The 24425-nt window shown below is 40.5% G+C and overlaps 3 protein-coding genes across 7 annotated transcripts in view; all 3 read right to left on the bottom strand.

Moving 5' to 3' along the window:
• Positions 1 to 259: 259 nt before the first annotated feature.
• LOC118416675 (DNA-binding protein P3A2-like) lies at positions 260 to 12593 on the bottom strand. Of its 5 annotated transcripts, none has more exons than XM_035821853.1 (13): positions 12339 to 12593; positions 9410 to 9557; positions 8012 to 8126; positions 7400 to 7526; positions 6105 to 6254; positions 5644 to 5802; positions 5131 to 5274; positions 4508 to 4639; positions 4154 to 4195; positions 3912 to 3965; positions 3658 to 3795; positions 2680 to 2824; positions 260 to 2090 (listed from the first exon to the last, which is right to left on the bottom strand). In XM_035821853.1, exons 2-13 carry the CDS (start codon positions 9549 to 9551, stop codon positions 1825 to 1827), a joined length of 1614 nt encoding a protein of 537 aa, XP_035677746.1. In that variant the 5' UTR covers positions 9552 to 9557; positions 12339 to 12593; the 3' UTR covers positions 260 to 1824. The 5 variants fall into 5 exon arrangements, with proteins under 5 accessions (XP_035677746.1, XP_035677743.1, XP_035677744.1 ...); XM_035821850.1 differs by having other exon boundaries at positions 2650 to 2824; positions 4154 to 4192; positions 12339 to 12592; XM_035821851.1 differs by having other exon boundaries at positions 2650 to 2824; positions 3658 to 3792; positions 4154 to 4192; positions 12339 to 12592.
• Positions 12594 to 12952: 359 nt separating this feature from the next.
• LOC118416677 (small lysine-rich protein 1-like) lies at positions 12953 to 15043 on the bottom strand. The gene is made up of 2 exons (XM_035821855.1): positions 14905 to 15043; positions 12953 to 14490 (listed from the first exon to the last, which is right to left on the bottom strand). Exons 1-2 carry the CDS (start codon positions 14905 to 14907, stop codon positions 14185 to 14187), a joined length of 309 nt encoding a protein of 102 aa, XP_035677748.1. The 5' UTR covers positions 14908 to 15043; the 3' UTR covers positions 12953 to 14184.
• Positions 15044 to 17803: 2760 nt separating this feature from the next.
• LOC118416238 (leucine-rich repeat serine/threonine-protein kinase 2-like) overlaps positions 17804 to 24425 on the bottom strand; it is a 47118-nt gene continuing 40496 nt past the window's right edge. The window contains exons 51-57 of the mRNA XM_035821323.1: positions 24246 to 24276; positions 23958 to 24174; positions 22564 to 22639; positions 22025 to 22191; positions 21305 to 21645; positions 20777 to 20860; positions 17804 to 20386 (exon numbers count right to left, since the gene is read on the bottom strand). Coding sequence (XP_035677216.1) covers positions 20250 to 20386; positions 20777 to 20860; positions 21305 to 21645; positions 22025 to 22191; positions 22564 to 22639; positions 23958 to 24174; positions 24246 to 24276 — 1053 coding nt within the window. The 3' untranslated portion in view covers positions 17804 to 20249. The remainder of the gene's footprint in view (positions 20387 to 20776; positions 20861 to 21304; positions 21646 to 22024; positions 22192 to 22563; positions 22640 to 23957; positions 24175 to 24245; positions 24277 to 24425) is intronic.

Below are 24425 nucleotides of genomic sequence, written 5' to 3'. Positions count from 1 at the left end.
CTGTATTGCATACAGTGGCTGTTTTTATAACAAAAATCTATGGCCTTTTTAATTCCAGTGCCAGGCAATGTTGGATGGCGTCATGTAACTACTGAAAGTCGCCCTGAAACTCATGTTAACGTAGTGTTGATGCCCGTACATGTATATGTTAATTTTTCATTATTCTGTTGACTTAAAATGTCTATGATTAATTCATTCATATGTTCAATCTATGAATAAAACTGCATACAGGAAGACAAGAAATGAGTCTAGCAGTGGAATTCTGGACACTACTAAGCTTTACTGGGCTGTTATGGTTTAATGTTGCAACATCCTACACCAAAATCCCCATCCAGACTCCTTCTGCATTGAACCTGATTCTAAATCATTCTAGATCTACAACAGGTCAGGTACATGCCCATTATCATACAGTATTCTCTCAAATTACACCACACTTCCAACACTCACACGTGCAGGGAGTAACATATATTTCCAAAACCTAACTCTGTCAGCAGCCTTTTTTAGAACTGTATGAAATACAGTAGGTTTGACTCAGAGCATTTTCAACACGTGACCTTATTGGAGTGAATACAGCAGTAAACAAGCTTACATCTTTCATTTCTTCCTTCCTACCAACAATTCCTTTTCTCCGAAATTCATTTTGCAGTAACATTATACCAATACCTAAACTTAAATGTACAAGTTCCATACATAATAAAAACATTTTCCCATACAGTCTATTTACAAGAAGTCTATAATGAACTAAGAATAAAAAATCATAGGCACTTACATTTCCAAGAAACTAATACATGGTTACATATATAACAAGAGAACATGGGTATATATTTCATGTATTTTCCCTCTTTTCCTACAATGTTTTATAAATTCTGTAACTTTGACTTATCTTCTTATCTTCATGTATACTGCCAATCAAAAAATGTGAGAAGTGAATTTGAGTCTGACATTGCTGAATGCTGATCCATGATGTAATGAAACACTGAAGTACATGAAATAGTCTTATATTTACAGTAGAGATCTTGCCAGTTAATTGGCAAAGTCTTTGTGGACTGTTATACTTTTGACTGTTATATTTACATTAACAGTGAGCAATGGATATGACAAAGTCCAAATGCTTAAACAGAGTAATATCAGGATCTTGTTGCTAATGGTGACAAGTGGTTGACTGCAACACTTTTTGTCTCTCATCTGCTTTCCAAACTCTGTAAACCTGTGCCAGACCAAAGTTCTTTTTGGTGTACACATGGCCTTAACATTTACACAATGCTGAATTTTACACATACAAGTAGTAACAGTTAAAATCTTTCTTGTTTATCATACATATCCCCCCACCCAAAACCTTGAACCTTTAATCAAGGATCTTTTATCAGGCTTTAATATACTGCTTCACTCTTTTTTCTCAAGATGATGTGCACTATAATATTGCAGAAAGGACCTTTTGCAAGTTGAGAAAATAGCAGGAGAAAAAAATAAGAAAAGACACCCACTGGAGTTCCTAACTTTTCCTAACAACATCACTCTTGTAAAGAACCTCAAAATAGAAAAAAGAACACATTCTACTATTTACATAAAGTGTTGGCCTTGTCATACAAGAAAATAATATTGATTATTCTAATTGATAAGATTTGGTGAGACAGTTATAACTTTCAGAAATCAACAATTAAGTTCTGAGGTAAGGTTGGCGAGATATAATAAACAGCTTACTAATAAGAAAAAAAAACAGTAGCCTTATGAAAAAACAGTGTTAATAATAAGATATCTTACAACAAGATCTCATATAGAAGTTCTTTTGTGAAAACCTCTGCATGAGACCATTCACAATGGTCCCTACTGCTGAGCTTGTTCGAGGGTCACTACTTCCACTGCGTGCGTTGCCATGGGAACATCACCCGTGCCGGAAGACTCATTTGCCTGCTTGACAGACACAGAGATGACGGAATCAGGCACCATGGCAACCTGAGGTACGGCTGTGGTCACCTGCTGAGGCTGTTGTTGTTGTTGATGTTGCTGCTGCTGTTGTTGGTGGTGGTGCTGTTGCTGGGCAACAGAGCTAACAACACTTTGGTACATCGTCACTGGAATCACAACACCTCCTATAGAACACAAACAAATATACGCCAGGAGCCCACATGAGACTTTTGTTATTTTTTCTTGAAAAAATGTAAGCAAAATAAAATATCCAAGACGAATAATAGACCGATCCTGACTGTCCAGTTTAACGGATAATAGCATTGAAATTAGTGGTTCAACTTATGAGAAAAGGCTACATGTTCATCAAATATTAGCATTATCATGTCTATATTTTACTACATTTCCTTCTTCTTCTTTGAAAGCCTACATTCTTCATGTAGAATATTATGGCTTTTTTTCCACATCTTGACAAAAGTGGCCAGGGCTATGGGATCAGTGGTCTATGGTGAAATATAGGAGTCACATACCTGAGTTATGATAGATGAATGTCAAAACTAATTGCTACCGTATTTCAGCTTGTTGTAGAGTTAGGATTATGAAGTCCTTTACCCTACTTCTACATCTGTACTTCAGCCCCAAAGACTATAATGAAGTGTGTAATAAGATAAATCAGTTAACCATCATCATTATCATCACACAAGTTCACAGAAAGAAGGATAAGGAAGGAAACGTGGCACCTACCAGCTTCCTGACCGCTCCCGTCCAACGCACCTTCTGTGGACAGCATGATCTGACTCCCGTCCGACAGCGTTGCCTCCGCCAGCGTGGCCACGCCCTGCGCCGCAGCCTCGTTCTGGACTTGCACAGACACCGGCGTGATGTGGGCCTGGGTCAGCCCCTCGTGTCCCGCCTCGCCCTGGGGACATGGAGAAAAAAGACAATTCAGAAATTTTGGCAAGGAGGTATTGTCTAAATCTAAAGTGATCAGACAGCATCAACTTAACAACACTACCAACAACATCCTATGTATAACCAATATGTCTCCCTGGGGACATGGAGAAAAACATTAGTATTATTTATTTTGCTTTTGTCATTATTGTTATTGTTTCCCCTTTTTTTCATGACCATTATTATTCATTCATTGATTCATTTCATATATTGTAGTTTAATTTTCTGTTTGTATCTCAGTTCTTGTTTCATTTGAGACAAAATAACATCCAATCAGAAATTTTCCAGTCTATATTGGCAAGGACTTATTGTTTGAATTTTAAGTGATTAGCATCAACTTAACAACAACATCCTATATGTCTACCTGGAGACAAAGAGAAAAAGATTAATTCAGAAATTTTCAAGTTCAAATTCTATATTAGCAAGGAGGTATTGTTTGAAGGGCCTACTTTTTTAACAAAGTTCCCCAATGAATAACAGGGAGGAATATGTGTTCAGAATTTAAAATAGAAGTTTGTGATTAGTCTGGCTGCATGCATAACAAGTGTAAAAAAGATCACAATTTTTACATACACACAGACACACTGAGTATGTACATAAACACAAACAAACACAAACATGTGCACACAAAGGACATAAGTACACATACATGCCTATGTATCTACACGCTCACACACACATATACATATCTACACACATACAAACACACACACACAGACAGACAGACAGACATGCACACACATCTAGTACCTACACATTTACACATACAAACACACAGTCAACTTGTACAGCTCCACCCACCTGTGTAGCCGCTGCCACCTCCGCCAACGTGGCCACAGCCTGAGTGGCCTCCGCCTGTGTATTCTGGGTTGTTATGGTAACCGTGGGATGGGCTGTGTTCAGCGTCTGGAAGTTGGGGGCGACCACAGTCATGGGCTGCTGGAGAGGCAAACACATACTCGTATCAGTAAAGACTTGGAGTAAAGATGTAAGGGAGAGGGTCAGGAAGAATTGCATAAAACAGTGAGAAAAACACCATAGAAAAACATTCCTACCTGTGAGACAGCAATGGCTCCACCATCAACAAGGCTGGATACAGTTCCGTCCACCTGTTTCATGTTTGAATAAGATGTTGATTAAGACAACCTACATTCTAAGGAGGTTTGAGAAGTCAACAAGAATCCAATAGAAAACCCTTGCTATATAATAGCCAACACAGATCATATTCTATATAGAAATATCTATCATACCTTACGAATGCTCAATGAAAGCCATATTCTAAACCTATTACCCTTACCCAAGTGTATGTGTTCCTCTCTCCTTGAAGGTCACCACCCTGCTTGAAAATGAAACCAAAAGGTCATCAGTTTTTGTAGGCATAATAAGTTTGATGTCACTGTTAAAACAGCGCACTTAAAAACACTGCAAATATTTCAAACCTCCCAGTACCGGTGACATTCTTAAAAATTGTACATATCTGAGTATGGAAGCTAAACGCCTACAATACCAGTGGACTAGCCCCTTGCTGTAGTGCTAACACCTATGTGTGGCCCAGGGCTTTGAAGCAGAGATGGGCGCCGGGCCTGATGCATCTTCTGATCAGGGAGGTTGAGCCCCTTGTTCTGATGTATGGTCAACTTTAGCTAAGTACCTGTGAGACAGTGATGGCACTGGCGTCTGTAAGGGTGGCTACAGTAGCGCCCGTGTCCACCTGGATGAGGGAGACGGTCCCGTCGGGGTTGTTGATGGTCTGCACCATGGTGTGGGGCTGCATCAGCTGACCCTAGGGGAGAGGAGGGGAGGGGGTCAAATAGATGTAACAGCCAGACAATTTATGGACCTCTAATTTATAGAGGTACACTTTGCTCAAAAATGGCCAGAACATCATCAAAATATGGAACATAGAAATAATGCAGGGAAATGTACCACATATTGCACATAATATGCACACTTCCTGGTTAAAGAAAACATGCAAAGTGAAACAAATCTTAATATGCATAACCTACTACCTATGGATAATTAATGTATGATGCATAAAGACATAATAGATCCTAAGAATACGATGTTTGCATGTTCTAAAGAGGCAACACCTGTTTTTTAGGCTGTCAAAATTATAAAAAAACTACCATGCACATTGACACCATATTATTGTATACAAAGTAAGTCATCTGTTATTAATCAAGAGATCTTTCCAAATGCCACATTGCTTGACCATACATTATGCCATAATATCTCACTCTATAAGTACCCCCAAAAGAAATCTAGTGTCCTTACGTTGACCTGGTGCACTTGGAGCTGAGTCGTCGCCTGCTGGTTGTCGGTGCCGGAGTTGATTTCCGCGTCCATCATCAGGTCCTCCCGTCCGTGGTGCTTGTAGCAGTTCTTGACGATTGTACGCAGCGCGTGAGTCCAGGACACCTGGGGAATACCACGGGAACATGTGTTATCAACAAGTGTTTTATAACCAGAAGTAGTAAATTAACTATATATAACAAATTTAAAGTAGTCATTGCAAATTGCAGCATTTGCCCTTTTGAGAAAAGTATTTCTTCAACATATTAAAGTGTTTTACTACAAGAATACAGGATTAACTTGCAAATACATAATCCCCTCTGAAAGACAACAACTCCTTCATTATCATTCACAGGCATCAGCTAGAAATTTTACCTTGTCATCCAAAAACAAATTTCTAACTGCCAAACCAAAGTAAGACACTCGTAGGGCTAGGGTATAGGAACTAACAATGACTTGTCATTCACACAAAGTCATACAGCCAAGATGTTTTACCTGTTGTTTCTGTTCTTCAGTCCTCACATCGCTCCTAACGTTGGCCCAGGGAAGGTCTGAGGGCCACCAGACGGGCCGCGTGGCCTCCTTCCCCCACCCTGGCTTCCCCCTCCCTGTAGAGTACTTCAGCATGATGGGGATAAAGGCACGCAGCTGGGCCTGGATAAGAAAATACAAACATTATATGATTTACAATTCAAGATGGTCAATCAAAAACACTAAATGTACTGAAGACTTTCCACTAAAAATGTCCCTCTTATGAACATGTTCTACACAAAACAAACGAATATGGATGGGATATTTTCATCTGTCATGTTTTTATGAAAAGAAAATACCCCAAGCTGCACAATATTCAATTTGTTAAACAATCAGCAAGATAATTCAGAGAGCTATATGGAAGCTCTCCCATCCCTTAATTCAACTCTTACATTTCTTAATCTTTACAGTACTACATGTCTGACCTGAGTCATCTTGTCCACAGGTACAGGGATGCCCTCTATGACCAGAGGGGGGAGCTCGTGTAGATGGGGGTTCTCCGACTGAGGGGGTGGGGCCTGCTGGGCTAGGGCAGCCTCCAGGTCCTGCATGATAACCTGACGACAGTTACGCACCTGTAGGGTACAAATATACAACTTTCAATCACAGACTGCACATGTTTACAGAGTCTTATCAGTCCCTAGTAAGACTGTTCAACAGTGAGCTAGTTCAATGATTTAACGGCACTCCACTTCAACTTCATGACTTTTCCAATGCATTACTATTGTACTACGGAATCATTTAAACCATGAATGAAACACAGTGCAAACTTTCTTTTCCCTCCTACATAAAAAAACAAACACTGCTTACACTTACTTACATGCTTATTTAACTATTGGTCAAGTACATGAAGTTACAGGACAATGCTAGTTAGGAAAGGTTTGTGGTCTTAACAACCCTTAAACTGCCAGAGTTTCAGCATTATAAAATGCTATCAGTGTCAGGGTTGGCTAGCCTGGGTACCATCCGGAAAGTAGTTCGCTCCGACGTTCATTATGTACTATATACAGTCGCTTCTAGCTCTGACATTCATTATACACTATATACAGCCGCTTCTCTGTGTTTCCGTCTGGGAACGCGGACCATCTTAACGTCTGGAATCGTCCAAATTTTGGACGCAGGCGCTGATTGGTCCCCACATATGCGCGAATTATGGAATGGGTTCAAGTGATCGTTCGAACCGGTGTTCCAACACCGGAAAAGCCCCACGTCCCCTAGCGCATGTGGGCGCCGGCCCGTTGTCATCGAACGAGTGCTCTAGAACCCATTCCTTGATTCGCTCATCAACTGTCGTCACCACCAAACGGTCTGAATGCGCAAGTCTCCAGACGGATAGCAGAAGCGAACATAGGAGCGAACTACTATCCGGATGGTAACCAGGCTAAGGGTTGGCTGCTGACCTCCCAAAAGAACCCCCCGAACACGGCCAAAGTCCCTAACTTCCGGGGTTCGTGCGCTACGCACGCGCAAAGTTACCACTTCGGGGGAATACGCTATCCCGGATATCTCCGGGTGCGGCACACAGGACATGTATATGTGTGCCAGATATATCCGGTTTTGACAGTTTAAGGGTTAAATCTTTAGCACACTGAAAGTAGCCATTTGGGCACCAATTCTCTATAGGTCATGTGGTCAGGATGCAAAGTGAAGGTTAAGTTGTGTCTATTATGACTTCTACATGTCAAATCAGTGTAAAAAGTACATGATCTGCTTTACGTACCACACTGTCTAGTGGAGAAGCCCCAAACACCTTGAACGTGCCCTCTGGTTTGCCAGGAGTACAGCACAGCACCACTGCCTGCTGTCCCACCCTGATGATGTACTCATCGATCAGGTTCTTCAGCTTCCTAAACACCATACAACATATCATCAGATTATACTGCAGTACCCAACATATACACCAGGAGGCAGCACAACACAAATGCCTTCTGTCCCACCAATGATTATTCATTGACCAGGTTCTTCAACTTCCTAAACAAAATACAACGTATCATCAGATCATACTGCAGTACCCAAACTACACAACAAGAGGCAGCAACTTGACCTATAAGACCCAGCATTCTGATGTGTTACTAAGCCAGAAGTGATCACCTCAATGTACATGAAAATGCAGAATTCAGGACAATGGACCAATCTCATAGCCAAAACCAAAGCCAAAACACGGAATGGAAAATAAAAACATTTAAAAAAATGAAAATGTTTGACAGACATGCAGCCTCTCTCATTGGTTGTGTCGATAATGGCACTGTCATGCTATTATTGGCAGAACTGATAATTGTGATGGACAGTCGAGATTGGTCCTTTATGTAGATGATTTTATCACACTTCCAACCTTGTGAGTCGGGTCTGCTGCCTCTTCCTGATGGAGGGGTTGGTCTCAAACTGGTGCGGGCGTTTCCTCTTCCTGCCTGTTGCTATGGCAGCAGCTGCGGCCACGCCCACTGGACCTGAACAATGATAGCAGTTACCGACTCAGGGCTCGAATTAACCACTTGCGCGGAGGTGCGCGAGTTGTTCAGAAAGTCAGGTTGCGCGCGGCGCAACTTCATTTTTTTGGGTAAGCAAAACGATCTTTAAGTTACAGGCCCTTAACTAAAAATATCAGAAAATGTACGCCCTGTTTTGGGGATGTACGCCTTTGGTAAGCCCTAATTTTCCGCCGGAAACTTCGCTCAAAGTTAAAAATTTGCCGGTTTCGGCTTTCACCGAGCCGCCATTTTGATTCTAACTCAAGTCTCCCGCAAGTCTCGCAGTAATTCACATCTCGCGAATCGCGAGATTCGCACCCCATTGGCCATTCCGGCGTGACGTAGCGCGCCTGGGCGCTGCTTTTGGTGGAATATTTGATAACCCAACGCTGTGTTCGCGGGAAAAATCACGCTTTGTTTTGACAATGTTTACGAAAACCCATCGACTGCCTAACGTCCTTGCTGATAAGTACATGTATAGGCTTACTTTAGAGGGAGTTTTTTGCTTGTTTGGGACAATTTTGTCGGTGGAATGCGGGGAAAACAACAGCTAGTGACGATGTCTATACTGGGGAGGGGTGCACGGTCGGCACTGTTCGACGGAGGTCGCAATTTTTCACGGTTCTTTGAAATATTATTTTTGTTGCAGTCTTTATTTTCAAAAGATTGATAAGTGGATTTTGTTTATTGAGAAAAGTGCGCTTAATTTGCCCTGCATCTTTTTTTGGTGCTATGTTTCTTCAACTGAAATGTACTGTTTTTACAAATAATGGATTAAGTAGCTAATTTCGAGAAAGTAACAACTTGGAATTGGCGCAACCTGAAATGCTGATGGCGCAAGTTGGTTTTTTATTCAGGTTGCCGCCTGCGCAACCTGGCTGAAAAAAGGATTTCGAGGCCTGCGACTTAATTAGCATGTATCTAATTCTAACTAAGAATGAAGTATGCTTGGTGTAGTCAATTCTTATAGAGCTTGCCTCTTGCCTTGAAATAACAGGAATGTTAGGCTAACAACTGGTTAGTTTTAAAATTACAGTACAATGGACAAGAAGTACCTTGAAATAACAGGAATGTTAGGCTAACAACTGATTAGTTTTAAAATTACAGTACAATGGACAAGAAGTACTCTTATCATTATGTCCTTAATTCAGTGGTACATTGCAGTATTTTTTTACCTTTTCTAGTGTCAAAAGTGTCACTGAATGATGCTGATGGAAGGATGTGTGTTTTTCTGCAATTGATTACTCCTTAACAATTCTTACCTGCGTTAGCCAACTGGGATGTCACGTCGTCCTTATCATTGGGGCTGAGCAGGCCGGAATCATCAAACGAGTTTCCGCCCTCGTCTCCCGACGACACGTCACTGGCGTGCATCGCGTCACTCATCATCTCGTTAATCATCATGGTGACCTATGACACAAATAACGGCGACATGCTCTGACTGATCTTACGAAAAATACTTTATCTGCAGCATTTATAAATATATCTCATGCCCATATCTGACCAATGTTTGTGAGACCACCCTTTTACTGCATATATGGTAAACTAAAAGTTGCGTAACCACACTTTTTAGTCATTTAAAGTGAGACTATGGACAATTATTTAGACCAGACAAAATGTTGCGGCACATACTTGTATTTTTTTCCATAACATGAGAAGACTCAGGATAACCAGAGTGACAAAAGGGCTGTATACAGCTTTAATTTTTTACCACATGTTATTGATTTTATTGTTAAATCTGTTGTTGCTTACATTACAAAAATACATTTCTCACGAAGTTCAGATTTTTGGGAGATGGACGGGGCAAAATTTTTGTCCGTCCTACAAGCAAATTTCCTGGAGAGTCCTTTTAAAGAATGAGAAAAATGCTCAGCATGCCTTTCAGCCTGGTAAAGGAATCGCAAAGAATTGTTGCTGAGATAAATGCTGTCTGGGTCCTGTCCTTTGTACTGAATGACACTCTGTGTAACTGTGAGGGTGTTTTTTTTTTTTGAGTCACTAAGCACAAATGTAAGTAGTATTACAACATACTGTTACAGTAACTTTTCACACGCAGATACTGATCAGAAAGTAAAACAAGGAAACTCTCTTTACTCATAATATGCTCTTTGTGAATATCTCTGAATCAGAGTCTGATAAAATGATAAATAGATGATGACAATGGCTGAGTGAAGTGTCTTTCACAATAGGAAAGGTAAGAGAGCCCAGGTAAACTAACTAGGATGGCATTCAAGTCACGGAAGTGCAACATTTAAGTGCAACATTATGTACAGCAGCAACAACAATCCAGAAATATAACTTACGTAACATTACCCATCATAACCAGAAAGTCATATGTTGCATATCTTCACATTCAACTTCAAGTGAAACTTTCACTGAAAGTCGTAGCTGTAGATATTACTCGAAATATCGATGACTTTTTTTATCTTTTTCATGTAAGTCGGATTAACTTGAAGTAGCCTCTGATGAACAGAATTTCAAAATATAAATTCTACCAGGTACTAGTAACTATGTCCTCGCAAAGCAATACGAACATACACATTTATGTCATGCCTGGGCCGCAATAAGGTTTGATTAACGGGTGTTCTGGACTGGGTGATGATTCTACTGTTATTACAAGGGCATCCAGACAACCATTGGAACGCACTTCAGTTCAAGTGTGTAGAGTGTGCCATTGTCACTTGAATACCATTGGAATTGTCTGTTTGAGGATACCAAAATCTTCTGGTGCAATTCACATTGAAACGTGTGTGTCCTTTAATAGGACTGGAAAAAAACAACACAACAGTATATTTTGCATGATCCTCGGTCCCAGCTATCCCACGGGTTTCAGTTTCATCACCCTTCATCCAACACGCAGTCAGGCAGGTTACTGAGGTACCTCGGGTGACATGAAATATCGGTACACCATATTCAATTCTATATAACGTTATAACGTGTTATCATAATTGAGGCAATTATGTTTCTGACAAATAATAAAGTAGCCAATTTTTTTTTTCTTTAGAAATACAATTCCAGGCACAAGGCTGTACAAGTCAGATTAAACATGCATTCTATGCTGCATACTTGCACTCTATTGTGCAGGCAGAATGAAAGTCATAATTTAATTAATAATTTAATACTACAATGACACGAATGATTTGGGCCCCCATAACATCAATCATTTTAATATTATGTAAAATTCTATGTCTACTGCAAAGAAGAAAATGAGCGATAATCTAGGCAAGATAACAACAAATATAAAGGACGAACAGGCACAAGACAAGTGTGTGACATAATAACGCTTCGTTTTATTTCATAATTTGTCTGGCCTTGGTTCATCTAAATCATCAATGGTCAGACTGGTCCCGCACCCCAAGGCCCCTCCCAGTAAATTCGTATCTGGATTTGCTTCGACTTCTGCGCACAGTTCTGTCATCGCGACTGCGTGCTGGTTTAGGAGTGTACCCGAAGAGTACACCCCAGAGTACACCCCAACCCAGAGGGGGAAAACTGTCGGATCAAACGACATTTTCTGTCCGAGTCAGCCCAAAATGTCCGGGCACTGGTGACGCACGGGCACGCATAGCTGGCATTTCGGCCATCATGGAAGGGCTCCGATTTCGTCTGGGGTCGCCGGCGCAACCCGGGCTGGTAGAGCCGCTGGGAAAGGCGCTAACGGCCGCGTATTCCGGGTTTTAGTGAGGAAATTTGCCTAGCAGAGAAGCTGGCGGGCCAAGGACGCATGCGGCGGCTCTACTGCGCCGGTGCAGCGGCGGGAAGGTGTCGGGGAATGCGCCCAGGTGTGTGCGTCTGCGCAGACAGACATGGAGGGATAAACAAAAAACTCCCGCCCGCGACTCTCCGCATTCCCGCCCGGATTTCACGGCTTAAGGCACCGGATTTCCACAAGCTAGCCGACCAAATGGAAGGGGATGAAGTGCTTCATGTTTGTGTGGTGAAATTTTCCTCGATTTTTACGCTGTTGGCGAGTAAAAGGACGCTAAAGTTGACTCCAAACTCAACCCCGATCGGGTCGTCTGAAAATCTGCTGAGTGCGTCTGCGCGGGGAACAAAGACAACTAACGGTGTACCCTCACTTTTCGGCACTTTTTCTTTACTTTCGTCATAGATACGAAAAATCTGAAAACGGTTCCCCGTAGGAGACATTTCTATCTATGTCATGCCTGAGTTATATGAATTTATACTTACGGTAAAGGTTTAAAAACCGTGGTCAAAGTTGGTGATAATAGTGGTGGATGGCTGCGCAGTCGTGTTCGGAAACGGCGCTCGTCTGAGCAGGACGTCGGCTGGGCTATGCGGGGGGTCGTCGGTCACGTGACGCGGGAATGTGGCTGTTCCCAACACTGACAACCCTCCCGCGTACCCCATCTAATGCATTGGTCCATTCATTATACCTTCACCATATTAATAAATATCATCATTGTTCTTAGCTATTCTCGTTTGTCTTTGTTTAAAGTTTGAATATCGAAAGCCATACAAATATGTTGCAGCTGCCAGTGTTAGCTGATGTTTTGGGATTCTCTCTTTTTTGGGACAAAAAAATTGCCATTAGATTGATTTTGATAAACTCAAATTGTCTTAATATACTTAAAATTCAGTAGCTTACAAATGCATATTTTAAACAAATGTTGGAGATGTAGGGGGATGCAAGATGAAAGCTCTTTGGTAGATGTTATTTGTCCTTGTCTATGATTAATGCTTTTCTGTTGGAAATAAGAATTTGGTTACGAATCATTAAGGGAAAAAAGGATGATCATTTTACACTAGGTATATTGGACAAGACAGAACAGGACATTCCATAAGTACCACTTGTATGGCTTTATTAGGTACATACATCTCTCTAGAACCCACTATACTCTAACATGTAGACTGTATTTAGTCTTGCTCATGTCCTTATGAATAAACGGGGTTAATGCTGAAAACCTCATATTTCTCTTCATAAAGCAACCATTAAATATATCATTTCATTCACACTGAGGTCTATACATTGTGTTAAGTCATATTGTACATGTAGTAATGAATGCAAACACACTGGAGCCAGTGGACTGTGATTTCTGTTTGCATAGTTGACCAATGTTTGCAGTTGGGAATTGCATGTAAGTTACGTTACTGTAAAATTATTGACTCGGTAACCTTTTGGTCCAATTCGAATTTGGACAATTTCAGAATTCAAGATAAGTTATCAGCACTGTAATTCAGCAAAACAAGCCAAAGCTGAAATTCTAAAAATTTGGAACATTTCAAGATAGGGTGGGCAAAAGGACCAAAATTTTACAGTACTACCGGTAGTACCCTGGCTAGAAATGTCAAAAAAACGTATGTAGACCTTCTCATCTGCTTGAAGTTAACCCTTGGAAGACAAAAGCAGACCTCTTGTCAGTTCTAGCTATACAACACCAACACTTAACCTCTTCTACAAAGCTAAATACACAATGTATAAGTCTTCCTATATCTGACATAAATGTAAAGCATCTCTGTATAAAACTATCATACGGCACCAAAAATTAGTTTGATTTGTATAAGATTGTTAATTACATTCTGCAACATATACATGATTAGATGATCAATTGAGACTTAGATTGCTTGATTTTCTTGGCTGAACTACCCGAACATTAACAGTACCGCGGGGAATATATCTTCAAGACGTTGACAACAAACTCCTATTCTAATAACACTCCAAAAGTTGTCCTAGAATCTAGTTTGGCAGGCACAAATTTGTTGTTATGATAAATAGTAAAGACAGGAGGGTTTCTGGAAATCACCCGAAGACAGGATCAGATTTTTACAAGGAGTGCAAATGACTACTGCAGTTACTTATAACTTAACAGTCCATCAAGTAGCCTCAACATGATTACCCATATGATATAATTAAGTCACCCGGATTTGCCCTAATTTATTATTTCCACAGTTTTCATTGGTTAGAGAGACAAAGTGATGAACATGTTCCATTTACAAAACCCGCATTTAGTTCAGATTTCTACCTAGATAAAAACTGCATATATAATATAAAAATCCAATGGCAACATCATTGACATCACTTCTTTTTCTTCTTCCCTTTCTTCCCTTTTCCTTTCTTGCCCTTGGCAGACTTCGCCCCAGACCACCCAAATCCTCTCAGTTCTAGGAAGTGCGGTGCATTGTGGGCTATGTAGTATCCATTTTCCATGGCGGCGGGGCTCATAATGTCCACGTCCCCCGCGGACTTGCTCCGAATGGGCGACAAACTGGCCGAACGTTTCCCCTTCTTCTTTCCCTTCTTGCCGCTGGCCGACCGACTCCGCCCCTTTTTGCGAGGCTTGACCTTCCCGCTGGTCGTCCCCTTCCTCCCTTTCTTCCCAGGCTGGAAGGCAAATAGAAATGATCAGAAAAAGGTGGTATAGGCACATCAGAAAAATCTTAACATTCTTTTTTTTTATCCAAGCCTCATAGTCTGATTAAATATCGCTTATAGCAGCCTGGGGGCAGTTACAGCCCTGAACAGCAGAGTTTGCGTTACACATACTAGCCTCGTATCTATTCTATTTTAGCTTCAGTCCACTCCTCTGATCATGTCATCCCAGCAGAATAGTCTGACTTGAAAGTAGACAATCATTTTACATTCCAATATCATGATGATGACCGTTTTGTTGATGGCCCAACAAAACTGTACAAAGTCTATACAGACTATGACACTTGTCTACGCAAAATAGAAAGCCCAATAAAAATGCCTAAATAAACGTCAAAAATCAGACTGAGCTTGGAGAGTAAGTCTTACCATGATGATACACTAATGATGGCGGCTATCTGGTCCTGAGGCTGTGGGCTCCCTGCTGCGTAGGTAAGGAATCCCCAATCATGTATCCCACAATCCCTAGAGCTGGTCAGGCTATATGCCGGTGGGTCATTTCCAACACCTGGGTGAAAAGTAAAAGATAGAATTGTAAAAACCATGCATATATTTTATCATTCTATCATAAAGGTGTTCTTCCAATCTCCAAGCAGATATTGGAGTAGAAAATCATGTGGAAAATAAAAGGACTGCCCAAAAAAATAGGTTGTCAGAAAACATTTTTCTACACCAACATCTGCTTGGAATAGGGGAGCTGTTACATACATTTGTAACATTATACATTGTGAAATCTTATGTACCTACACCTAGAAAATGTAGTACAGTTTTGGTTGCCCCAGTTCTGTCCACATGTTTGACAAGTTTTTATTTTCTATGTTGTGAACATCAGTTCTGACCTTTGCATCCTTTATGTCCTGTTGTCACTTTTATTACTCTGGTGTCTTATAATAGCCGGACTCAACTGCAGATTTTGAATACTATAGATGATATATATATAGATACCCATTCATTCATGGAACACTCATTAGACAAAATTAGGCAATTGTAATTCTTTGATTCCACCATACTACAACACAAAATGATGAAACATTATTGCTGATTACTCTAATTGTCTTGCTTGATCAACAAAAATGAAGTTCTGCAAAGGTTGGCCTCATAATGTAGATCATACCCCACCGCCTAACTCTTTCACCAAATTCTTACCCCATTCTGGCTTATATGTTTTCAACCACTAAAGAAACAGCAACTACTCAGACTCATTAACTCTATGCACTAAATGAGAGTCTGTGTGAAACTAATATTTATTGGTTACCTTGGAAGTTTATAGGCTTAAACATAAACAGGTGTGCCGACATAATAGAAAATCTGAATGTTTCAGACAAACAGTCGAAGCATTCTCGAGGGAACAAAAAGACATCCTGATTGTTTTAACCCGGTACTTGAGGAACAGGTGTGGCTCCTTGTTCGTTTTTCCAGAGCCCTTAACTATTTCCTTTGAATAGGACTTGGGCTGACCTTAAGAAAGTAACACAATCAGCTGTGCACCACTTGGGTTACTTCTTCATTCATCCCAAGTCACCGGGTCATGGGTCAGCCTTTGTCAAGAGCGTGACATTTCGCACTGTCTCTTTTCAACGTTTTCTTTAGTTGCCCGGGGTCTGGTATTGTGAATTTCATCCATTGACAGAGCTACTGAGAATGCCAAGAAGCCATTTTGGTACATGCTAAGTTTAGAAGTTGTCTTTGGAAGCCCTGAGAAATGTGACCTTTCATATCAAAGGGGCTTGTAAACTGTTTTCCAGCTGACTTAAAAGTTTTATCAGACTGTCAGGGAATCTTTTTTCTTTCCAGAAACATATTCAAAAAATTTGTGTTCTTTAAATCCATTTTACTACACTGGATAATTTGAAGTAACATAAGTCAGTTGAATCGCTCACTTGTGTGGCTGGAGGGATTAAAATTCTCTGTGTTGTTGCCATTTTGAATGGAAATGGTTACAATTCAAAGGGATCTTTAAAGCTTTGGTTACCATAAATCGTTTTAGCCACACAGTAAGAAACTCAAGACCAAAGCATACACCTCTCACAGGTAAATTCACCCCCACCTGCCAGCCTTTCAAAGTTTCTCACAGTTTCTAGTTCATAGATGACAAAATACTGCGGTAGCTACAGTAAATATTTAACGTTAGGGGATACAGTTTACATAGATACAAATGTCATGGGCACCAAATGTTACAACAAAGCACTTTTGTTACACTTGTCTTATAGAATTACAACAAATTACTTCGCTTCAGTCTAGGACGAGTTTATTAGGTATGAATTAATTTTTATAATGGTGGTTGGATACAAAGTTGTTATTATCAATGCACTGAAATAAGACAGAGGCCATTGTGGAATAAAAGCAACATTTCCGCAACAATGAAGTGGAGTTTCTCGGCATTAAAACTCTCAGGTTGAAGATGTTAAACCATCTGGAGATTAGCTCTTCTTAATCCCGTTCTCATGTCTTATCCTGGCTTGTCGTCCCTAGCAACCGACCCTTCAAACAAAGTTTAGGTATTCTGACAGAATCGTTAGCAAGTTCCGGAAGTGATTTGGACTTGGATACAGACCACAACAAACATTTCCTTCTTCTCGATGCGATTGTTTTGTAAAAAGTAGCAATGCACATGCGCTGTTAGTGTGTTACACGGTATTTACAAAATCTACAAAAGTTCCTCTGGTGCTAGAATGATTATTAAGCTTTTCTTTGCCATTTTAATCAGCAGAAGCCGGTACCAAGTGTAACAAACCGTGTTTACATACAACACAGTTCCGATGTTACTGGACGCTCCAAACCACCAGTCTGGAACCATTGGCTGCAAAAGAACTCAATTATGACAATTCCTCCGAAAAGACTTTAAAAATGTCATGGTCATAGCAACACACCTGTTGATCTCTGAGCTCTCCTGATTTGCAGCCCTCCTGTCGAAGCTAACCCGCAGAAATCCCGTCGGGAGTTATTAGCGTGTTGCGTGCTTAATTGCCGCCCAAATAAGGAAAGGTCATCTCCCAGGAGACGACATGGTGAGTTGAACAATGGAAGCGCCGCCTAGTGATTCATGTTTGAAAAGCAGGGCATTGTTGCGTTAATTGTGTCGATACAATACTCAATAGAGGGCGTTGCTGTACCACGGGATACTAGGATACACATCATCCACATTACTAAACAAAGTTTATTGGTTTGAAGGTGAAATAACTGGTTGAATCCATAGAACAGGCAGCATAATCTTCAGTTAGTTGAAGGTGGCTGCCTTAATCGAAAGAACAAGAAGATAACAACGCAATAGATGGCGGGGTATTGTTTTATTTGTTGGACTATGGGGAAAGCAAGAGAGAGGGTCCATATACTATTGAACATCATTCAAATTCCTTGGAGCAGTAAGTTTGTTGACATTCTGGATGTACTGTAGTTTACAGTTCAAAGAGTGGCGTTTAAGTATGTTTGTTAACTTTAATAAAGCTTAGAATTATGAATAAAACTCAACAGCAATTATGTTTGTATTGACTTTCTTGAAATTTCTGTCCTGACTTCTTTTACAAACTTTATACAAATTACTTTCACCATATAACACAACTTGTTTATTTTACACTTCCATTCAGCAAAATAATTTTAAAAACATTCTGAATTATCAACATTCGTGCATATAAAACATCATTAGTTTTCCACAATACCATATTATATTAGTTATCCCACGCCAAAAAGGACCTTTCCTTAACTTTACAATGGGTGGGGTTTTCTATTGCATTAAGGCATTTCAATAGCAAGCTTGTCATGCGTGAAAACATGCTCCACATTACTCTATGTACATATCTGAGAATTCTTATCTGCACGTAAAAGCAAAAATATGTTTCTGAATCTCTTTTGGACATTGCTGCAAGAAAATGTTACTATTTACACTTGTGTGCTTGACAACAGGCATATAGATTATCTATTATACATGTACATTCAATATGCTGCAACAATCCTATATTTGAAAAGACTCAGAATCAAAAACTGGAATTCACATACTTACAGGAGATGCTAAAACATCAATAAAAGATTGCCCTCTGCGTGTATGCTACTAACATCACCTTCAAAGCTAATCAGCTGCATTTTGCAGCTTCCATTTAACTGACATAAATGACAAGCTTAATTGTTAGCAGGAGCAAAGTGAGTCTACACCAAATGCATATGCATGTACATAACTTTTCACAAAGATTGCTCTTACTACAAAATGTAATAGACTTTCTCATTGTCGGCAAACACATTGTCTTTTGAATTCTACATTCCACTGCCTTTCTATTCTTTGACCTACAACACCTTCACACCCAATACTGTCTCTCACCAAGGAGGTTATCTCTGTATATTATAAACCTCCTTGCTCTCACCAACTAGCAAACCCAGGCTCAGTTTGAGGGTCGTTCCATTTGCAAGCTGGGTGGGGGGTGACAAGAAAATTTTAGTACATGAAAGGGCAAAAAAAAGAAAATTAATAACACAGAAGGGAACAGGTATGTCAACCACTGATGTTAAAAAATGACATTAAAAAATGGTCTACCCGCTCAAATACTTAAAATGGAACTTCCTGAACAATGCCAAATTGTTGTTCTTTCTGACCTCGCTGATGTTGTCTTTCTTAACTCTCCTACACAATCATCTTAACTCTAGCCACTCTAGAACCTAAGCACACCTGACATTGATCTATTGTTGACATTGAACCATCATTTTATAAAATCTAGAAAGATAAGAGACACAGGCCATAACAAATACGCCAAACTGCTACCGTAGCAGGCTGAAGTTTTGAGAAAAACAACAGAGCGATGACTTGTTAAGATATGATGGATCAATGTCAGGAACAGACCAATGTCAGACACTAACTTTCAACATCCCACACAACTTCTCTTAAGTCACATTTGCTACATACCAGTTTCATTATGAAACCCGAGACTCTCCTATTACTGACATGTACATGCTGACAAAATTTGAGCAGTCAAAACCTGAAAACAATCGCCTTCATGAATCAAACCATCAGTTCAGTTCAGTTCTGTGCGTTATTGTAGATTTTGTAGCATTCGATAATACAAAAAACAGCAACATCATGTTTTCCAGTGCCTACTGCAGCCAATCATTTTCACTGACCATTGACCGTAACCGCTTGGAGTACAAAACTTACACTTTTCCACAAACGTTTCAACAACTTTTCAACAAAGCTGTACATTACTCCCTGATCAATCAACATGTTTTTCAAATTTACATATCTAGATCTAGATCTGACAGGCTGCTACTGGTAATACTAGTGACATTCTGATTGAAAATGGACGGAGGTCAATGAAGGTAATTCATTCATAAAAGCTCCTTGATTCATACAAGCATTAAAATTAGTTATATACAACATTGCTTGTACAATTACCATCCTTATAAAGGGATTGTTCTCAAAGCCATGATTTGTTTTCATAGGCACGGTGCTTCCGCTTGTTGTACATACACACAAAATGAAGACAATCTAGTATGTTGTACACAAACGAACACAGGATTGTTGCATGGTCAATTTGGTGTCAGAAGGATAACAACTGAGACAAAACGATTGCCTATTTCACTCATTTATTCAGAAAGTCTTCATCAGAATGACAAAGAGTGGTACCGCACTTCCTAAGATACAATGATGAAGACTCTCTGAATAAAAGGTTGAGATTGGGAAACATGTCTTAGCTGTCATCCTTCTGAATTTAATAGACAGGATGTTTGCATAGTTAGAAACTTTGAGACTTCAACATTTGACTGGTTTTCTCCGCCATGAGCTCGGCCCGTTTCTTGGCGTCAGCCTTCATGTACTTGATCTGTCGTGGCAAATCTCCGTCCCACAGCAAGACGTGCCCGTACTCAGCATCTAGCACAGGAGAGAGCAACACAGAACTCCTTACAATGATAGCAAACAGCAACCAATGTGCAGTATTGTATTGTATTGTATTGCACTTGCAGCTACATACTGAATGATCAGAGAGCTTAGAATAAGGTGGCAAGGTTTGTTTGAACCTTAATGTTTATTCATGAAAGCTCAAGTCAGCCCGCAGGCCGCTTTTCATTGAGGTCATGAGGGAAGAGGTAAGGGTCAGACAAAATATGTAACAGAGTTACAGTTTACATCATTTGAAGTCCTAATAAGTCTATACAATCACATATTTTACACATCTAAGATACACAAATAGTGAGTGCTGCTGCATGATTGGACTCCTATCATAGGACCTTGCTCATATAATCATGATAGGCCTATGCTCACCTGACTTGTAAACTCTGTGTCCAGGTCTCTTGACAAACCCCATCCCAACAGTCAGCACTGATGGCAGAGGCTTGAAGCCATGTCCTGCACAGAGTGGAGTAGTGTGAAAGGAATACCTTTTAAACCAATGCACAAGATGAATGAACTTAATATACATGTATGCTGACAAATAATGATATGAGGGGATACAACCCTCAACTTCGAGCAGTGAAATCCAGCAATAAAATACATAAGCATTGATTATTTATCTCAATATTTTTCAAATTACACGTAGTGGCATAACTGAGGATCATTTTGACTTCTAATTTAAAAACCACAAGATACAAAATCTTTTCCTTTAGTCAAAGAGTTGGAGAAATATTAAACACTTTCTTGATAAACTCTTACTACAAAATCAACTGAAATATGCATGAGCCCACAACAAAAAGACAAGTAATGAAGTATAATGTTACTGGGCAACAGAACAGCCATTATGGAAGTCAAAGTTGATATAAAAATGTCCTAAAAATGGGACATAACAATACTTACTGGTTTGTCGTTTCCTCGCCACAGTGACCGCCCGCACAGCAGACAGGTGCCGGTGGATGACGGCGAGTGGCGAGTGCGTCTGAGCGTCCACCAGCACGAGATGCCCCCCTCCCGTCCCGATCCACAGTGACAGGCTGGCCTGCAGCATGAAGGACTTGACCCTGGTGTCGAAGATGGAGACGTTGGGGTCGTGCTTCTTCACCATGGGGTGGACGTCGATGCTGTCGCGGAGGCGCTCGCGACTCTCCTCCCAAACCTCGACGACGGAGCTGTTCCGCTTCCCCAGGTACAGGAGCTTCCCCTGGTGAGCGATGTGCATCACCATGGCGTCTACACTGTGGCTGGAGATGGGAAACAAGGCGTATGCTAAGAACCTCTCACGGAGGTAACAACAATTGTGAACTAAATTCTAGGGTAAAGCAAATGTGAGAATTAAGCCCTGACTCTTAATTTTCCAGCTCTATTCCACAGCCAGGTTCTCCAGGCTGACAGTTGTTCCTACTAGCTTTACATGATCTCTTTTTATTGTTTTTCGTTATTTCTCTGGTGGAAAGACCACAATAAGTGAAAGGATTATTAAACTTCTTCAGTTCTTGAATGTATGGTTGCCTTTGATCATTTTTTTGTTTTTGTTACAGACTCCAAGAGGAACATGATATAGTCAAAACAGATTGAAAGTGAGACCTGGACTACAGTACAACATGAGAATTGACCCCTGACCCCTTGTTTGTTTTCCAGCTGCGTTCCACGGACAGTTTCTCCAGGTTGACAGTGACGATGTTCTTACTGCAGCCCAGCCACAGCTGCTTCCCATTCAAGGTCATGCAGGTCACTGGGTCATCGCCGTTCCCAACCGTTACTTCGTACGTCGGTCTGGCCTTCTCGTCCTGGAAGTTTCAGATCAGTTTTTAAATTTGGTTGCTTAATTTGTAAGTCAACAAGAGAAAGTGGCCCTAAAGTATACTGCAGTAACACATTAACTTAATTCTTGAATTCATACCCACGGACCCCACCCTTCTGAAGAATATCCTTTCCAGGGAACAGCATCATATACTTTTAAGGTACTCCAAAGTCCTGCAGAATTTTACAATTTTACAACATACGGCAGCCTGTGTAACAAATATGCAAGCCTTGTGAGACAACACTGGAAAAACCTGGTGGTATACAGATTCAGTAGTCTCCTTAAATCTGAAATAGATACTTTGTAAGTTTTAAAAGGCATTTTTTAATTATATTTTACAATTTTATGAGTTACTGACCTCCAAGGTATGTCTGGGGAACACTGCCACAGTACCATTGGCCAGGCCTACAAACACAGCATCCGAACCCAGCCACCTGTTTGGTATGGAGAGGGAGATTATCACATCAGAACATTTCAATTCTCACCAACAGAAATACAGAGACAGATTTAGTGTTCTGCAGTTTTGTAACACCCCCACAAAGATCCTGAAAGTGATTTGGCTGGACTGTACATCTAGAAGTGATGTGATTTTGGATACATTAAAGAAAGTAACCTCCTTTTAATAACAACATTTATCCACCAGTTTAACATCTATTATCATAATACCGGTACGTTTACGACGATTTCTCTAGCCATACTGATTTGACAAATTGTCAACGCATCATTTTCTCCAGTTACATGTTGCTGTTATAGCTTACCCTTGCCACTAATTCTGTGTAGCTTTTCTGCCACTCTTGTCCTGCTAAAAGCGTAATATTGTAATTGTAACACGCCGCAGAATTACATGGCGAACGGGCGCGTGGTTGGGAGGGGGTAAAAAATACCGGCAGGAAGAAACACGGCACAATTAACTGCCGCTATGTACATTTATACATCCTCTGATGTTCCTTCCTTTTCTGTCAGTAAATGCATAAAACATAAACCTGCATGAGCATACAAAATGTCATGAGAAAACGGACGTATACTGTCAAGAATTTTCATTTAACTCCTGTCCGTCACAACCGCTATGACGTAACACTTCACTGCTAGCGTAGATATAAAAAATGGCGGGAAAATGGCTGCGTACGTTCAATTTTGCCCATTCAGTCGTAGATCCGGGCTATTATGCAACGGTTCCTCACACTTTTACATGAGTTGTAGGTCACCAACAGAAATTCAAGATTGTTGTTGAATCATGTTCGTCTTGTGCCGTGAGCATGTGTAATTATGATCTATAAATTTGGCAATGAATGTAACAGTGTGTTCGTCCCACGACGAGCTGCCTACCCCGAAAAAGATACTGAAAACTTTTGGCCTTGTTGTCTTCGAATGCATTGTTATCGATGCTTTGTAAATGATGTATTGGACACCTAGATGTCTGAAGTGTGCACAGCTCAGAAATAACTATTGTTGCATGTGTAGATCTCTTTAAGTTCCAGTATTTTTAATCTACCGGTATAAGTCTTACTACCGGTATTATGCCAATGCATGTTACATATCTTCCACTTATTCATTCTTTATTTAACCAGGGTGAAATATACAGACGTGCATTATTATTGGATGATGTTACATTGGGGATCTCTATAGATGCTTTTTTTCAGGGGGGCAGATATACATGTAAATGTTATGTGTCCTGATGATTTGTAGTTTATTCTAATTATAAAAGCTACCTTCTACATTGAGTTTATAGCTACAGCTAACAGTAGTACTTACTTTGCAGCAGCCCCTTGCACGAAGCCCCTGTTGTACTCCATACACAAGATGGCATCTCTCAGCGGAGACAGGACGTACTTCTTGGTGTGGGTCACCGCGTCGTACACCCAGAGCCGCCCCGACTGTGTCCCTACCAGCATGGTGCCCTGTCCTATAGCTGTCATACAGAGGATACGCCGGTCGTCCAGCATCACTCCCTGGAAAATGGACAAGAAAACTTATCAGCGAAATAAAAGTTTAAATTAAATTAGTACTAGACTCTTCCACTGTAGAACACTTACTTCTGACCCTGTTCCCACAGAACAGAGAAATCTGTGGTCTAGTGGTATATTACAAGGCAGATAGTTTAAGTTTCAGCTGTTACATCGCTCAAACAATTTGCATGTTACTGGAAGGCTGCACCCCTATGTTGTTCCAACAACCCCATCCCTATGCCTAACGCTAATGTAGGAGTGTACAAACATAAGG

The sequence above is a fragment of the Branchiostoma floridae genome, chromosome 5, assembly GCF_000003815.2.
Source record: "Branchiostoma floridae strain S238N-H82 chromosome 5, Bfl_VNyyK, whole genome shotgun sequence".
Taxonomy (NCBI): domain Eukaryota; kingdom Metazoa; phylum Chordata; class Leptocardii; order Amphioxiformes; family Branchiostomatidae; genus Branchiostoma; species Branchiostoma floridae.
The sequence above is the reverse complement of the archived record's forward strand: the minus strand, read 5'-3'. Positions and strand labels throughout refer to the sequence as shown.

Coding starts and splice junctions, on each gene's coding strand:
- LOC118416675 (XM_035821848.1), bottom strand. CDS start 9,551: ATGATGATTAACGAGATGATGAGTGACGCGATGCACGCCAGTGACGTG. Junction 8,127..9,409: donor ATCCCAGTTGGCTAACGCAG/GTAAGAATTGTT, acceptor ATCATTGTTCAG/GTCCAGTGGGCGTGGCCGCA. Junction 5,803..6,104: donor CTGTGGACAAGATGACTCAG/GTCAGACATGTA, acceptor TTTCTTATCCAG/GCCCAGCTGCGTGCCTTTAT.